This window comes from Morone saxatilis, unplaced genomic scaffold (genome assembly GCF_004916995.1).
Source record: "Morone saxatilis isolate NCDOM2014 unplaced genomic scaffold, NCSU_SB_2.0 Contig17, whole genome shotgun sequence".
Lineage (NCBI taxonomy): Eukaryota > Metazoa > Chordata > Actinopteri > Moronidae > Morone > Morone saxatilis.
The window spans coordinates 7,319,420-7,336,775 of NW_023339729.1; the positions used below are offsets into that span (position 1 = coordinate 7,319,420).

General features: G+C 41.5%; 1 protein-coding gene across 1 annotated transcript; it reads right to left on the reverse strand.

Moving 5' to 3' along the window:
* Positions 1-4,597: 4,597 nt before the first annotated feature.
* sec23b (SEC23 homolog B, coat complex II component) lies at positions 4,598-15,948 on the reverse strand. Its single transcript, XM_035660887.1, has 19 exons — positions 15,792-15,948; positions 13,119-13,346; positions 12,688-12,745; positions 12,455-12,541; positions 11,628-11,864; positions 11,381-11,463; positions 11,127-11,271; positions 9,386-9,544; positions 9,102-9,217; positions 8,835-8,958; positions 8,581-8,661; positions 8,383-8,472; positions 8,036-8,142; positions 7,536-7,689; positions 7,251-7,328; positions 6,894-7,055; positions 6,661-6,747; positions 6,297-6,518; positions 4,598-5,646 (listed from the first exon to the last, which is right to left on the reverse strand). Exons 2-19 carry the CDS (start codon positions 13,337-13,339, stop codon positions 5,557-5,559), a joined length of 2,301 nt encoding a protein of 766 aa, XP_035516780.1. The 5' UTR covers positions 13,340-13,346; positions 15,792-15,948; the 3' UTR covers positions 4,598-5,556.
* Between the last annotated feature and the right edge of the window lie 1,408 nt (positions 15,949-17,356).

Genomic DNA, 17,356 nt, shown 5'->3' on the forward strand with positions numbered 1-17,356 from the left:
CTAAATTTAACAAAAACAATCACCACTGTATCGATATTTTGCCTTTAAATGCCCCCAAATGAAGAGATTTGAAACATCACATCATTGTGGCCCATTAGTTAAAGCATTAATAGAAATAGCTAAAGGTGGCATTAAAAATCAATAAATTGGTTTTATTTCCAAATTCTTCAGACATTTTTTCCAAATACAAGTTTTTTTTTCATGAAACTTAACCTAATCACGTAGAGCTAATGAGTCCATGACAGATCATTAAATTACATTGTGTAAATTTACATTTTTTAACATGTTATTTTTAATCAAAATAAACGTGTTACATTTGCCAGCAGATCTGACCCTGAAACAGAGGCTTGGAGAGTGATGATATCCTCTCATTTAAACCCTCTTGGCTGAATCCCCCATAATGCAACACCAATAGCAAGTTCACGTTAGCCCCATCCACTTTCTTTTTTAAAAACTTTAATCTGAACCACAATCCATCCAAATAACCCCTTTTAAAACTTTGGACCAATTAATTATGGGGCAGTACTCCTTGTAAAACGTCTGTGGTAGAAACAGTGGGTGTTCCTTTAAAATTCACTCTTATCTAATTTAGGGAACTGCCCACTTGTTACTGTATTCTATAATTAGAAATACTGTCTATTTTCTATGTAAAGCTGTGTGGTGTGAATTGTGTTTATTTGTTTAATTTTGAAAAAAGACCAGTTGTTTCTTAATGGGGATAATTAAAGGCTAATGAACTAAATTAACTAACATAATAACAAGGGTTAAAGAAAAAAAAAAAGTGCCAGTGTTAACCTCCTGGCAGTGCGGAGGTGCCCTTGGGGCAAGGCAACCTAACCCGAAACCTGTCATGAGGCGCTGGTAACACGGCAGCCCCATCACTCCACCGAATCTCTCCCCTTTGCATGAAGTGTGCATTTCAGCCTGTGTGTGTATAAAAAAAAAAGGAGTTGAAAAAAACAATTTCCCCCTAGGGATCAATAAAGTATTATTTTCTTCTTCTTCTTCGAGGAAACTTAATTTCACACCAATCAAAATTCAGTTTTTCAAGGCTCCTGGGGAGTACTGCTTTATGTGACAAACAGTTGTTGAAGCCTTTTTGTTGGGCTCCAGATGGGAGCTGGTGTGAAGTCTGATGAACTGCCTCAAGTGATGTAACCACATGGCAACATTTAGTTGGGGCTTAAGCATTGATGTATAATAGAGGTTTAAACATCTTAATGGGGCAGAAGAATCAGTTTATGACAGAAAAATAAAAAATGAAAAAATAAAAACAACGGACAGTATTTCAGGGAGGTTGCAATTCTAAATCGGTGATGAGAGCAATGTCCAGTCCTGATCCTTGTGCTCTTATGTAGGCCTGTGAATATAAAGACCCAAAGCATGGAAGAAGGGGCAATATACACTGATCCGCCATAACATTGTGAGCACTGATGGTGAAGATATAGCCAAAAGCTCATTTGCATCTGTAGTCCCTGCAGAGGCCATCAGTGATGCACAGGCTGGTGAAGTAAAAGATAACAGTCTGTTAATTAGTAGTAGTGAATGAAAACATTACATTTGACACCTAAGAAAAACCACAGTTATCAGTCAATACAACTGCAACTATTCCTCGTTAAATCCAGTACACCAGCTGAAGTTTTTGGCCCTTGTTTCTTTCTGTTTTTTGAGAATCTGATCTGTGCTTTCTTGTTAAGAGAGAGGTCACAGAGAGGATGATGAGCAGCTGCTCCTGCTGCTACTGACCAGACTGACGAAGGCCTGCTGAGCTCTGCACACTGTGAGAAGCACAGATGACTCCGCAAGACTGACAGTCTGCAGTGTATGCCTTCTAATCTGAACTGTGCTGGAGCCCAGAGACAACACAAAAGTTGGCATTTCAAAGATGTTTCCCATGAGTACTGTGGTTCTTCAGTGTGAGAATGAGCTAAAAATATAAACCGTTTGAGCCTCTGTGCAAACAGTGTTTACAACCCCACAGTAAATGAGGCCAGATAGGCCGACATCTCTGTTACCTCAGTAGCATGCCTTCATGCTCAGCACCAGAGGCTAAGCTGCACTTCAACATGACTCTGAAAACTGACAAATCAGGCCAAGACTCTCTGCTAAAGTGCCCCAAATACTGTTGAACAAGCAGCTGGTGATACAGTAGGTAATTACCACCTTGGCACGGTCTTCTACTTAAAGGTGATCAAGGGGTGAGGGGGACATTCGCTATTGCAATTACACAAGATTAAATCTCCCCTTGCTCTACAGGCTTAAAGGCACAAAAATAACAAATGAAGTTTGATGAACTGCTTTGAAATGATTGTGAATAAACCCTGCTACACATCTCAAAGCTTCAAAAAGTGCTCTGTGTCCTTAAATCACCAAGTGGTGCGTGCCAACAGCTGACAAGAGTCTTATTGAATATCAGCGGCATATTGGAAGTCAGAATACTTGGCTACAGTCTGGTAAACACTGCTTATGACGTGCATGTGGATGGTGATAGGCTGTCTCCAGAGTTTGTGGCAATAACAAGATGTTAATCCCTGCTCTCAAGTTAACGCATTGTAAGTCTTTGGAATGAAAGTTCCCACTTCCTCCAAAGCCTATAGTAAGATAATAATTCAGTTCACCACATTTCAGAAGAGACAGTTTTACTACGTACACAGCACACACACTGCTAAGAAACACGATGAAATAAGTAAAGATAGACTTGAATGCGAGAAAATAATATTTTCTGGTACTTTTTCTGGTACAGTAGATCATGACCATTTTATTTTGAGGTCACAATCCCGGTTCAGGTTCTCCTGCACAGTTGAATGGTTTAGAGTGTATAGCTGCCAATGGATTGAGACCACGGGATGCTCTTGGCTCTAGCCAGCCGTCTGGAGGGAATGGGCAGGGTTTGAACAGTCAAGCTCTCTTTTTAATTCCTGATACAAACCTTTGTTGAGTGCAACAGAATGCCTTCCAGGAGAGACTGTATGTAAATGAGCCTCTGTAAGCGTCTCCTCTCTCCCTGTGATGGCCAGCATTTTACCTCACCTTCCAGTATAGGAACAACTATTATATAACTATATATATATAACAGTTTGGATTTCTGATTGTAGCTGGACAACACATCAAACAAACTTGTTCTAATAAATCAGCACAACACAATCTCCCTGTGAAACTCAAACTCAGCACTCTGGACTTCCTCACAAACAGACCCCAGACAGTTCAGAGTGGGGGTCACACCTCCTCCACTCTAGTGCTCAACACTGGAGCCCCTCCTCAACTGCATTCAATTCTATGAAATCTACTATAAAGATAATTAATGGCTGTGGCTGCAAGCCTTCTTGGGATTGAAGTATGTTACATGTATTCAGACACACATATTGAATATACATTCAGACTCACTCAATAATAACTAATAATCTAAATCACTGAGATGAACAGAGGCCATACCATATATAATATATATATGGTATGCATCATCTGACTACAGTATTGTGTCAATCAGTTATATAAACATGACATATTCTATATAGAATCTTATATAAGTTATCTGGGGCAGAAGCCAGAATGGCTTTCTCTGGCTGCTGGACTAGAACTGATCCGACAGGATTTGATAGGAGATAATAAGACGACACATTTCCTTACAGCTTTGCCTAAGCCAGGAAATCACATGGACCCGAGCATCATAAATGATCACTGAAGACAAAATAAATGAAAAATAAGTGGGCAAAGAGACATTTTAATGTTCCTTTGTTTCTCTGAACGTCACTGAACATGCACAGCCTTTGCATGTGTAAAGATGGCTAAAGCATACAGACAGATTAAAATGAAGACACGATTATTTTCCTTTTATGAGATCATTTCATATCCTTGTACAGCATGGTATCAGATCACACGCAGCTGCACCACTCTAAACTGAAAAATGCACGGGCCTAAAAGGAGCTTTTGGCATTTTGCAGGAGTATCCATGTCACAAGAGATTAAGAGCCACAGCATTGTATCTTTCATTCAGCCTTGAATACCTTTGGAGCATATGTGGCTTCAGAGGGCAACATTGTAAGGTCTAAGCTCTCAGTAAACAGACTTCATTTGTTTTTCAGTGGCAACTTCCGCTTCAAGCTGCTAGGAGTAGAATTTGCCCCTAAACAGATAGCCCTTAAGGATTAGTCTTCATAATCTGCCGTTCACTGATCCTCGAAATCATACTGTCTGGGTGCTCTGAAATCAGCTTACAGTAGTACAGACAGTAGATGGAGTGTGAGTGGTTTTATGATTGGGATTGCGTGCCGTGCGGGCTTTATGTACAGTAGCACCAGATGAGAAAAAGACAATTGTTTAGGGAGAGTGATATGTTACCTACTGTTGTAGCAACACAGTATGTGCTGTTCTCGTGTACACACTGGCATGCAATCGTACAATCTGTTAATCTGTAAAATGCTAGGCCTTTTCTCCTGCTGCACATAAACCAAATGCCTGCTGTGTGAACTGAGCATCTCTGGCAACCTCTGTGACTTCAATGTGAAAATCCAAAGTGGGAGACACTAGTACAATGGCCTAAAAGTGCCTTGTGATTGGAGCATACATGCTGCTGTGAGGACAGAAAACACAGACAGAATCCTGCTGACAGACCTTTATATGGATAGCATTAGGAATCCAGACAGGATCTATGTCAAACAACTGTCCCTTTTATACAGTCTTACAGTATATTAACGTTTGATTACAAAGACACTTGGGCTGTCGTCAGGTGCAAAATACCAGATGGTGAACGAGATGCTATAAGAGCTATAGAGTGCCCTATAAAGTTAAAAATAAATCTAAATGTTCGTCATTGAAAACCGTGTCAATCTCAGTTGAGTTGATGCGATTGACTTCCATTCCTCAGAACATTAATACTCATTATTCAGAGGGAATTTTCTTGGAAAACACTGGCATAATCCATGTAGGATTTTAACTTTCATTGAAGTCATTGTCAAATAAACTGTGATTAACATTAACACTAACATTATCAGTGTGAAGACCCATTAGCCCCGTGAACATCCCTTAGCCACCATTAGAGGTACCATTATAATTTATTCATCAGAAAATTCTAGGCATGTCATCTGTAGCTATAGACAAAGCAAACAAATATAAGCGTTCTATTAAACAGCACCTTCAACCAAGTGCGATGCAGTACATACACATTTTAGGACAAACAAAAAGAAAACAAAAAATAATTAAATTATTAGTCTAATTATTCTGCATATCAGGTAATATCAAATATAAAAGAGAAAGAGAATGTGATATTGCTTACATGAGAACAGTTTGGTTCTGGAGTACTGGAGCAGTTTCTCATAAATAACAAGTTAATGAAAATGAATACAAATGTCACTTGTTTTCTTACTAGGAATGTGCTGTTTTCCCCTTTTTCTGTTCTTTTTGCAGCATGGAAATGTCACACATGACTCCAGAAAGGGCACAGTAAAATCAAGCACGCACATACAGTAGACTATTTTGGCTCCTTTACAAAAACAGGGGAAATGTTAATGGATCCCTAGACGGTTCACTCCGTCGGTCATTGTGGTGGAACGGAGGCGTCTACGCAGAGCTGGAAACAGCCAGTTTCTTCAAGTGGTCCATGAAGACCTGCAGGCTCACGTCATCAGTGAGGATCGGGGCTCCTGTCTCCTGCAGATGCGCCGGAAGCAAGGGGAGACAAAAAGTGGTTGAGTGATTTACACTAATGATCACTTTAATGAAGCAAAGATTATTTTATGCAAGACCTTGATCTTTTGATAATCTCATTTGGAGAGCGTCATAGATGTATTCACAGGGTTTGCATACTGCAGGTTATGGTTCAACTCTTCCTTGACTTTGGAAATAAAGAGATTTAAGCTATTTTCAGCTTTCAATCGTCCTCTTTTGAATCAGAGGTTAGCTAATCCAGGACCTATGTTTGCTGACAGTTGGACTTTAAATCTTCTAAGTTGTCAGCACAGATTGTGTTTTTTTAACCCGGAATAGAGACAATCCTGGGGTTTAAAGTCTTGATTTTGAAGTAAGAAGGAAATGAGAAATTTCTGAAACTTTCATAAATTGCTTTATACTGTTGTTATGAAAGTTCAGCTCAAGCAAGGGAAAATCCACACAATTTGGCATCCTTAGATGGCCCGCTCAAAAAACAAAACATCAACCATAAAGATTTTAGTAAGATGCCCTTTTCCACAATGTCGATCCCCATAGTCTCCACTTTGGGTGACGAATATGACCTCTATAAGCAATCTGTTTTCAAGTATAGACAGTTGAAAAATAGCAATCTGTAGCTTATAACACCGTACCTGTCCCCAGGCGTAGAGGTTATTGTGGGTCTGTGATGGGTTGACCTTTGAGAGCAGGAAGCGAGCCTGTGAGCCTCCGTGCTCCGTGTCAATGTAGCGCGGCATGGGGAATCGCGTCTGCAGGATTTCCTGGGCGTCATCCAGGGGAGCCTGCAGCAGCTGTTTGAAGTTCTCATACTCTGCCATTTCCTGGTAGCCTGCCTTTCGCCACTGGGCTATGGTCTGGAAATGAAGAGGGAAATGACAGCTTTAAAAAAAAAAAAAAAAAAAAAGGCCTAGAAATTTTTGGAGATTATAATGGGCGTAAATCGAATGTCCTGGTGGGAATCTAAAGATATAGATGCATTCATAGTCTGTGTCTCACCTCTCCATGGTAGATAACCAGCTGGAAGAAAGTGTCCATGAGAAGGATTCGATCTGGCAGGATACTGCTGCTGTCCAGGAGAACGGGCTGTGAAGAACAGATACAGTTTGGAACAAGCGCCAAAAACATCATCACTGACAAACATTTCTTATAAAGACACTCTGAAGCTTCTAGCAAAGGCTAGAGGCTCCTCTAACATTGATGGTAACAGTGTGGAGGGGTGAGAGGCTGACCTCTGGTGGTCCATAGAAGGAGTATGAGTAGAGGATGGGCTGGACCATGATCAGGGACTGGGTCAGGTCCTGCCTGACAAAGTGGTGCCTGTAATAGGATGACTCATCGGGGCTGTTGTTGAACACCTGAAGGAAGGGTGACCGCCGCAGGTGGAACATAAACTGCAGGTGGATGAGAGGGGAAGAAAAAGAAGTTATTAAAATGAATATTCAGTGTCATGTAATCTAAGTGGTTTTTGAAAAGCATATAATCATATTGCAAATCAATTCAAATTGGGAAGAGGGGAAAAACTGGAAATTACAATTTAGTCATTTCTTTATTGACATTCATGTATTTGCACTAGGAGGCAGGTTTACCTGTGGGTAGAGGGACAGAGACTCTGACAGTTTGAAGGATGTAGGATCATCTTTATTGAACTGGCCAAACTTCTGACACTGAAACCCAGAGAGACAAAACATTGTTTAAACACTGAACATGTCATGGGATAATCCTTATGTAACCTGGCACATCACACTGGATTTGTACAATACATGCACAATGTGCCGTTTTACTCCTTTTCATAGCACACAACCATAACAATGCTAACTATGCATTGTTCTCCTCATCACAAAGCGCAGTTACGGTGTGGGTGCGTCACTCACCAAGCGGATGAGCTGCCTGTCAAGCCAACGCAGCACATCTGGTCCCTCCTCCGACTCAGCTCTGAAGACACCCAGACGGGCCATGAGCACCGCAGCCGCTTCCTGGTCGAATGACGACTCGATGTGCTGAATCTGGGACTGTGCATCTGCCCAGCTTTGGTAACAAAAAAAGAGAGGGAGGGAGGAAAGAAAGTAGGACACGTACAGGTGAGTGTGGGTGTGGTGTGAGTGACGCACACAGGTCTCTGAAGGCGTTGCCAGAAATTGCAGGAATGTAAACACTGGCTGACGCCAATATTGATTCTACTAATCACTTTCTTTAAAATTGCCTTGTAGGTACAAAACGTGAATATCCACTTTCACTCTTTTCTGCAAAATAACCTTACATGTTATACTACTACCACTACAGGTTGATATGGACAGTAGTTTTATATTCTGGTGTGAAGTCTTGTCTGGCATAAATCACAGTGTCAGCACCAATAATTAATCCAGAGTCTTACTTCCTGGCGATAGTAGAGACACGTATCCTCCTCTGAGTGCTGGAGTGCTGGTACTGGGTTACAAACTGGATCACACCTCGGCCACCCTGGGGCACTGGGGCATTGTGCTACACACACAAACACACAAGACAGCAAGACGACAATCATCAATCACTTCTCTCATTGCATCAGAGGAACAAATGGCCTTCTACTACAGTGAACCCCCCCACAAAAAGCCATTGTCTACACTAAACAATGGCTTCATCAGAATTATTCACTGGTGTAATTAGACTGTACTTTCATCAGCCTACAGTAATCCCATCAGAGCTCACAAGTTAAAGTTCCGGTAAATGCTTTTTTTTTTTTACCTGATTCACTACTTCAAAGTACATGCCCAAAGTGGTGGACGGGTTGAGACTGCACACTTTCCACTGGCTCGTACCACCAACACCCATCTCCTACACAGAACAAGAGAGCACATTGTGATGAATGGCAGTAAGTGACGGCTCTCAGATTACAGTTCGGTTGTGAGAAGGAAGGAATCTAAGACGGGGGCAGGGACTCACATTTTCCGAAACACAGGATCCCTTGGAGTTGAGTGAAACACACGGTCCGATGGCCCCACAGACCTTCAGCTCCCTTGATGTCTGTACAGACACAAAGACACACAACATAAATACAACATGCACCACCAATGTCAGGTTTAGCAAGTATACATCTGTTTTGTGCTCAGAATTTAAGTAATTGATACCTCATCAGCACAAAGACACAGCAAACAATGACATTCATTATAACTTCAGTGACTACATCACTTATTTACCTTGACCTCCATGATGCCGCCAAAGGCCATGCGGAAGTCTCCATTGTAGTCTTTGCTAAAGACTCTCTGGAAGGTCTGCTTGAACAGGGAGGTATTGAAGGAGTCTCCCATCACAATGTGACCCCTGTTCATACATAGAAAACAAAGGGTTTACAATCTAAATCACTCCTTAAAGGGGTATTTATTTGTAAAGAATCAAACATCCATAATAGTTAGGCTAATACAATCTCACACCCTCAAACAATTGAACAGCAAGTGCTGACGTACCCGGTGAGATTAGATAAACACTTCATCTCCAGCAGTCCAGTCTGGTCCAGGGCACAGGCGTAGATATCAATACTGTGGCCATTTACTGCTGAGCGGTTAGCCATGGCTTCATAATACTGTGTGATACCAAAAACAGGTCAGTAAACAGTATTTGAAATTAATGTTTATTTGTGGGGAAAAAGTCATTTATATCAACAAAAGACATTTTTTTAAGAAGCAGCTTTCACTCAAACACAAGATCTGCTGCTAAATGCTAAGATCTGAGGCTTCATGCGATTTCTCACCTTTGTGGCTTTCTTCAAATGGCGAGCGTTGTCTTTCTGGATGTCGTGCCAGGAGCGGATGGGGGTTTTCAGCTCGTCTCCCACCACCATGCCCGGGCCCTGGGTGGGGGGCCCTCCGATAAACAGCATCACACGAGCCCCTGTGTTGGGGAATGTACCCTGAGGATAGAGAGAGGAGGGACTGAGTTTCAATTAAAGTCTCCACAAGAAACATTTGTTTTGTGCGGATTCTGGCGGCGTCTGTGGATAAAAGTAGTAATGTTTGTACTGTCTCGTCACCATTTCAAGCAGAATCCAACTGAATCTGACCTGGTGGCAGGGATAAGTGTAAGAATAACTACATAGCCAGTCTTCTCTCTGATGGTTATATAGACGCATCAGTATTAAATTGATACTCAAGTGACAATTTTACACCACAGTTATTTGACTATAGCACACTGTAGTTATAACAGGTTTTTTGTATTGAAATATATGTTATGCTCCAATTTCTATCATATTGATTCAGTACTGCTCATAAAAGGACAACAAGTGTGATGAATGCCTGTTTTTGGGCTGTGAATGTGGACAATGAGCAACGGACTCCTGACCTAGTTCTCAAGTTTGCCATTTAAAAAAGGAGTGTTAGGGGAAAGTTAAGACTGCCTTATCAAAAGAATTCAGATCACCTGTGGAAATGCACCCTCACTAATCCATAATAGAACATTTCAAAGACAAGTAAAATGTGATTTAATACCTCTGAGTATGGGTAGGTTTCAAATCACACACATGCCGGTTTTCACATCATATGACAATGGCAGAAATCCAGGTTTATTGAATGTTGAAAGTACAACATGTCCTAATGAGCTTTTAGAGAATCCGTTTCAGCAAAGGGCAGATCTCACAGCCAACACTTAAAACAAAGTCCACATCCAGGAGTCTGGGAAAGTCCAAGGTACAGTTATTTGGCAGCCACTGGAAGGAGCTTTTAATATAATGTGACCATTTGATAACAAGTTCTGTTCTACGTAGACGATGATTCATTTGTGAGAGCAAAGTGTACTCACAGAGAACAGTTAAATAAAAAAGCCTGCTAATAGCAAACCACTATTTGCGGTTCTGATTTATATGTAAAGGATCCGTTCATCACGTCAAATGCCTCTCGACAAATCAGTGAATCTGGAGTCACTGAAAGAGCCAAAATTATTCTAATCAGGCCTCATCTACTATCTGCTGAAGAGTACAGCAGGGCAACGATCTGTTGTATCAGTTATATAACCACGCAGATTAGCAGTGGGAGAAGAGAGGATAATGATGGTGGAGAGAAAAGACAGAAGGCAAACAAGGAACCAGCCTTTGAACTCAGAAAGTGTTCCTGCTGAAGATAAGTCATCAGGCAGTGTGTGTGCATTTCTGAACAGCTACATGTGGCACAATCATCCCAAAGAGGCTAAAGTACAGATTACTGTGAAGCATGTGTGTGTGTCTGTTTGAGTCAGACAATAATATTAATAACCAATACAATTTTATAGCCATACATGTTTTAGATTTAACTTGTTAAACAACACATGTAAATTACAGTATATTCATAGGCCGGCATTATGCGTATCCACTTAAAGGACCAGTGTGTAGCATTTAGTGGCATATAGCGGCAAAGTTGCAGATTGTAACCAACTAAATACTAGTATTAATATTATATAAATGTTAGACAGTGGACCTTTAATGTACAATATGATTTGTGTTTCTGCATGTGTGTGTATTGTACCTCCAGCAGACCAACAGCAACAGAGAGTGCAACACCAGTGGAGCGGAGGGGCCGTTTGCCCTGAGGGACAGGCCATGGGTCTCTCTGAAGCTCACCGAGCAAGTCAGTCAGATTCATATCCACTCTGTGCACGGGCTGAAGGAACCTGAATATGAACACAAACACTCCTTAGGCAAGAAATGCAAAACGCTGTACAGCGAGGAAACGGCAACCATTAACAAAGACAAGTGAAAAGTGTTTAAGCTCCACCATACCTGCAAGAGGCGGCAGCCTCCTGAGGGGCTGGTGGACGCCCTTGTTGTCCTGATGCTGCTGGCTTTGTTAAACCCAGCATTTCCTAAAACACACAAAAGAAGAAAAAAAAAAAACCTTGAGACACCATTCTTGGCTTGTAAAAACATTCATTTTTCCTTTAAGATATTTTAATATACTCCAATGTTTACATACTAATCTATTTATTTGTCTCATTTCTAAGTTTCCCGTGCCTTTGCCCCCACCAACCTGGATCTGTTTGGCGGAGAGGTCCTTGGTGCCCCTGAAGACGTAGCTCTTGGCGATACCCTCACAGCTGAGCTCGTGAACCTGAACCATGCGACCGAATGTGATGAGGCCCACCAGGGCGTTGGGTGGCAACAGGCTTAGGGACATCTGCAGGGACTCCTTGAGGGCCTGGAGGTCTTCCTCTTCCAAACATGTGTCCACCACATACAGGAAGATCAGAGGGGTCGGGGGTCCACGCTGTAAAGAGGTGAGAGAGAGAGCAAGGTTTATGTATATATTTGACTTTGTTTAATGTTTGCCTTGCTGAACATGTTTTTAAGATGCACTAGCTTACACTACCGGAGACACGGCTCATATTACTTTTGAAATCCATCTGAATTATTTATGAAGCTACACTCGTAAGCCACCATAGTAGTGAGGCCCTCATTGGTAGCAAAGCCAGGGGTGTTTCTGTATACTTTCATCTCCAAATATTTATTATAGCCTACTATATGTCTTAACATATCAAAACACTATATGATTATGGCAAACCTCTTTCACTAATGTACCACATTAGGTTTGCCTAAATATGGAACCTTTTTTTTATAAATGTGTGCTTTGAACCATGGGAACTGATCCACAACCTAAGAATACTACATAGTTTAGATGTGTCCAAGTTGCAGGATGACACTGAACACACGGATTAGACCGGGAACTTCAAAATAAAAATAAGAACTCTTCACCTATAGAGGCCATTATCGGACACTGTTAATATTCACCTTCGTACAGTACATCTTTAGTACATACAATCTCCATGCATGGGGCTGAGGTCAGAGTGTAGTGTTTACCTGTACTATGTACTCAATGGTAGAAAACTGTGGCATGAGTTCAGCCGGCTGGTTCACTTCTGATATGCCTGCATAAGAGGGAGGGAACTGCAGAGACACAGAGAGACAAAGGCATCCAGATTAACCGGTCTGATAAAAGAATGTAGCTGGTCCATATGAAGTTATGCAGGCTTATATAAGTTATGGCAACTATTCATGTCAAACTAAATCATGCTGTGAACGTCACTACTTACTGGGTTCCTCTGGAAGCAGAAGTTGCACGCCCATATTTTTGCTCTGAAGTCAACTTGACTGTGAGAGAGGGATCAAAACAATGTAGGGTTTGCATTCAGTTGGCAGGAGTGTACCTGAGACTCATGTTTCACACCTGGTACTTAGAACTTCTATTTCTGAACACAGCACCAAATTCAAATCCCCTCAACCCCCTTTATTTTTTAACTAAAGGACGCTACAATGAAGAAATGCCAAGAACATTAGTTGGCACTGACACTAAAACACAATGTAACACATGTTACAGGCTAAATTAAAGCATAAAGGCTGAATACTAAATAACACTAAATGTTACAAAAGCATCTTTGGTGCTTTGCTGCTGAAAAAAAAAAAAAAAAATGTAAAAAAGGGTACACATCTGTAAGCAGGGGAACTGTTTTTCTATTTAACTCACCACAGTGGGTTGAGCACTGCCTTGCAGTTGGCCCGGCTGCACAGCACTGGTTCGTACTGGACTGGTGGCAGGTCAGGCCTCTCCTTGAGTGGTGTGAAGAGGCAGGAGACTGGGACAACTAGCCTGGTGGCTTCCAGACGGCTGGACGGCCACAGATTCCAGCTGAATCTCACCCCGTCCCTGTCCTCGTTCTGCTGGATGAACTCCTGGTAGGTGGCCATCGCTGAGCTTCAGCAGAGAGAGAGCCCAATAGATCAGAGTGAGGATGTAGGTCCAATAGAAGCACTGGATGTAGTGATACTGCTAGTCAAAACTCGTTACTGTTTCTCACTGGTGGCAGTGAACTGCTCTTTATACAGGTCCTCCTTCCTCTCTCATGCTGAAATAAGACGTAGATATTTGACAGTGTGACGCACAAACGTGTCATTGGGAAACCTGAGCAACCTGTTTTGACGAGGAAGAGTACAGTGGAACCCCAGTGGTATTTTTAAGCTACACCTTTGTTGGTGTGTCAGCGAAACGTGAATTACACCTTTAGAAAAGCATCACCAGTAGCAACGGTACACTCCCCCTTTGTCAACGCTATCAGAGGAACTTTATATTCCCTGAGCAATACAGCGGCATTCCAGCAGGATCCAATGCTGAAATTATGGATGTCCCATTGTCCAGGGGACAATAAAAATAGCACCTGGGACACAAAGATACAGTGTGTGGGACAATTCTGAGACAGTAGAGAAATGTATCATTACAAATGAAATTACTATATTTATGCGTCGTGAAATATATCTAATTTTTATTGTTAAAGCAACAAATTCAGCGATTCATTCCTGGATGGGAAAAGGCGAGCAATATTTTCTAAAGTATTATAATTTCTTCTGTATGCTGCTTACAGTCCATGGCTTTTCTGCCAACCTGCGCTGTGCAGGGCAGGGCACATTTTACAATTTCTCTTACTCTCTTTCTCACTGGATCTCTCGATCAGGGCGTTTCTAAAGCTTGTGTGTAGGTTCATAGCTTGTTTGACCTTCCCTCTCTCAGTCTCTTCCCTCTGGATTAGGGTGATCCTACAGCTTATATGTAAATAGTTAGTTTGAGCTTGTAAATATTGAAATAGTTTGTTGGATCTTCTTCCCCCCTTCGTAGAAAATGTTTTACTTCAAATATACAACGTCCCTGTAGTGAGTTTGTGATTATTTGACTAAAATGTTCCATGTGCATGTACATTTCTGTCGCCTTATACCAGGAAACAGGTTTGCATTTGCCCTGCAGTCTGCAGTGATGCATTTATTGATCAAACAGTTAGAAATGAACACGAAACAGCAACCCAACCAATGACTAAAAGAATTATGCAATCTGAAAGTGGCCAAAGATCTAGGGTGATTTCAAGACTGAGGAAAAAAGTTCATTTCAAGACCTGGCAGGGTCAAAAGGTACGTTTGAAAAGATGACAAGAACAAAAGTTACAATCTTTTGTTGTCAGCTGGGCGTGATTTCAGAATAGGATCTATATTTCTGTAGGAGAGACAACCGTGTACTAGGGAGGGCTGCAGCTACTGATTATTGTAGCTGTTAATCTACAAATGATTTCCTCAGTTGACTGAGTAAATAACTCGCTATGAAATATCAGACAGAGCCCGATGTAATATCATCAAATAACCTGTTTTGTCTGTCCCAAAATGCTGAATGTGTTTACAGAAAGAGAAGAAGTGAATCCTCTCAGTTTAAAAGACAGTTTTTAATCTGATAAATGACTTAAATGATCAATTTCCTATCAAAATAGTTGCTGATCTAACTTGTTGCAGGTTTCATTGACGTGGCCTGAGATAAGAAGCAATGAATTTCTCTGTAGCTAAAAACACCTCTGCCAAAGGAAGGCATCCACAATGTAACTTTATTTGTATCTAGGTCTGTATTTCAATAATCGATTGATTGTTGAACTACATTTTCAAACAAGAACCCAACAGTCCCTCATTACTTATTCTCCAATGTTAGACTATGGCTGCTTCTCTCTGTCATAGTAAAGTGAATATCTTTGGGTTTTGGACAGTTGGTCGGACAAAACAAACAACCTGAAGACAAAAGCTTGAGCAGGTTCATAATAAATTAAAGTAAATGTAAGTTGCCCAATATCCAGTGTTTTTCTTACGGAATGTGACCTCTGACCGGCCATATGAAGAGGATGTGGTGTTTTGGGGGGTTTCTGGTGTTAGCAAAGCCCCATTTTCCCCTTCTGCTTTCGATAAGAGAGTACAGGGACACCTTAACCGTTATTCAACCGTCTAAATGTCAGTGTTTGGAGCCATTTTCACAGTGACTACCTCACTGTCTGTATCATATGCTACAGGCCACGTCTCATCACTGATAAAGCCACCGGTGAAGGTTGGTATCCGTCCTGAACGTTTCTACTCAGAAACCATTCAAATGTCGCTTTCCCGGTGCCCACTCCCGCGAAATTCGGTTGAAGTGAATGAATTCAGCAGCAGACGATAATGTTAATCATCATTAAACGACTCTACGTCGCCCTGTCACTCAAACCTCTACGAGCTAACGCTACGTTGACTAGCTGGGCTGGCTTAGCTAACGGAATGTAGCATTCACCCACTTCCTGTCGCTTCATGAATGGAAGCAGAGACCGGCGGCCTACTTTCCAACACAATTAAATCGAGCGCTTACCTTTTATATGAGGTTGGCCTCGGGTCTAGACGAGAGCTAAAGAGTCTGTTGTGTTGAAAAGAAATTACAGCATTTGGAGATGAAAGCAGGCGGATGTACGAGGCAGGACGACGGTGAGGGGATCACTCCCTGTCAGCCGGCTCTGCGCTTTACTAGAATGACGTGTTACTCCAAGTTGAGGCGTCTCCTATTGGCTCTTCTTTCCATGACGTTGCCGGGTAGGATGTAACTATGGGAAATGGAGTTTACAGTATCGGCCATTGACAGTGAAGACATTGGCCCTAAGGCGACGTTGTTGTAGCAGTTGTTACCCTCTAGTGACAGTATTTTACGGTGTGATAACGTGTGATTGGACTGTGACTGCCTATGTCACCACTTTATCATCCACTGTGTAGAGAACTCATCTCAGCCTGTGACCTTTGACCACTCCTGGAAAGTGTAGTAATTGCATTTACTCAACAAAGTGGGCCTACAATCTTGAGGTACTTTAGTTGAATATTTCCAGTGTAACCTATATGATACAGTATGCTTCTACTTCACTAAAATTTCTATTTAAATATTGCACCCCTACATTTTACTTTACTAGGCCTACAGTTATTTGAAAGTTAGTACTTATAGAATTGAACTTTATTGCAGGACCAGTGTGTAGGATTTAGTGGCATCTAGCAGTGAAGTTGCAACACGTTCTCATTCCCAACGCGTCAAAAGTTGCAGATTACAACTAACTGAACACCTCTGGCGTATGTATTGGACAACCTGGGAATGGGAAATACAAGAGGGCTGTGAAGTGTGTCGGAGGAACTATGTTGGTATCTACAGCCAGTGTTTGGTTTGTCAAATACTGGACCTTTAAGCAACTTAAAACCGGGGTTAAATTCCTTGTAGTCTATGTGTATGCCAGTAAAGCTTCACTGCACTTAACTCTGCAGAATCTAAGTTTACATACAAAACTTACGATGCATCCAAACTAACTAAGTGGCCTATACTCACTGCTTTAGGACTATGTTTTATACAGTTCTATATACAGTCACACAAGGTCCACATTAGCACCTGTCCATGATGCTGGAGTAAAACTGTGGCCAACTGCTGCTCCTGGTCATACTGCGTTCAAGGCTGGGCTCACATGCTGGGACGTTTGGCATATGCCCGCCTCAAAGCAGTAGATATTGGCCTAAGTGTCTGTGAGTGTTATATAGACCTCTAGGTGTGATCTCAAGTCAGTGGCTTCAACTTAAAAAAGCTTTGAAATACATAACCTAGAAGTCTGTTGCTAGCTTTTTTTATGCCAGTAAAGTTATTCTGACATCACCTGTACGTATTGGTGGAACATACTCAAGCAGCCTACTGTAAACTACTACACATTTGAGCTGTGCCTATATGTAGACTACTTTACTTGCATATTTCCATTTTTATGCTATAGGGAAATATTGTACTGTTTTACTCCACTACATTTATCTGACACTTTTTGTTAGGTATTAGATACTATGCAGATTTTAAGTCAATACAAAATATAAACCAACTAATAACCCAGAAGTAAATAGTTGAAATTAGCCCCACCTTCATCA

What these genes read in the sequence shown, in the direction of transcription:
- sec23b (XM_035660887.1), bottom strand. Translation starts at nt 13,339, where the DNA reads ATGGCCACCTACCAGGAGTTCATCCAGCAGAACGAGGACAGGGACGGG. An exon ending in GAGGCTGCCGCCTCTTGCAG is followed by an intron (nt 11,272 to 11,380) that starts GTATGGTGGAGC and finishes GTTCATATTCAG; the next exon opens with GTTCCTTCAGCCCGTGCACA. An exon ending in GTCTCTACTATCGCCAGGAA is followed by an intron (nt 7,690 to 8,035) that starts GTAAGACTCTGG and finishes TTGTTACCAAAG; the next exon opens with CTGGGCAGATGCACAGTCCC.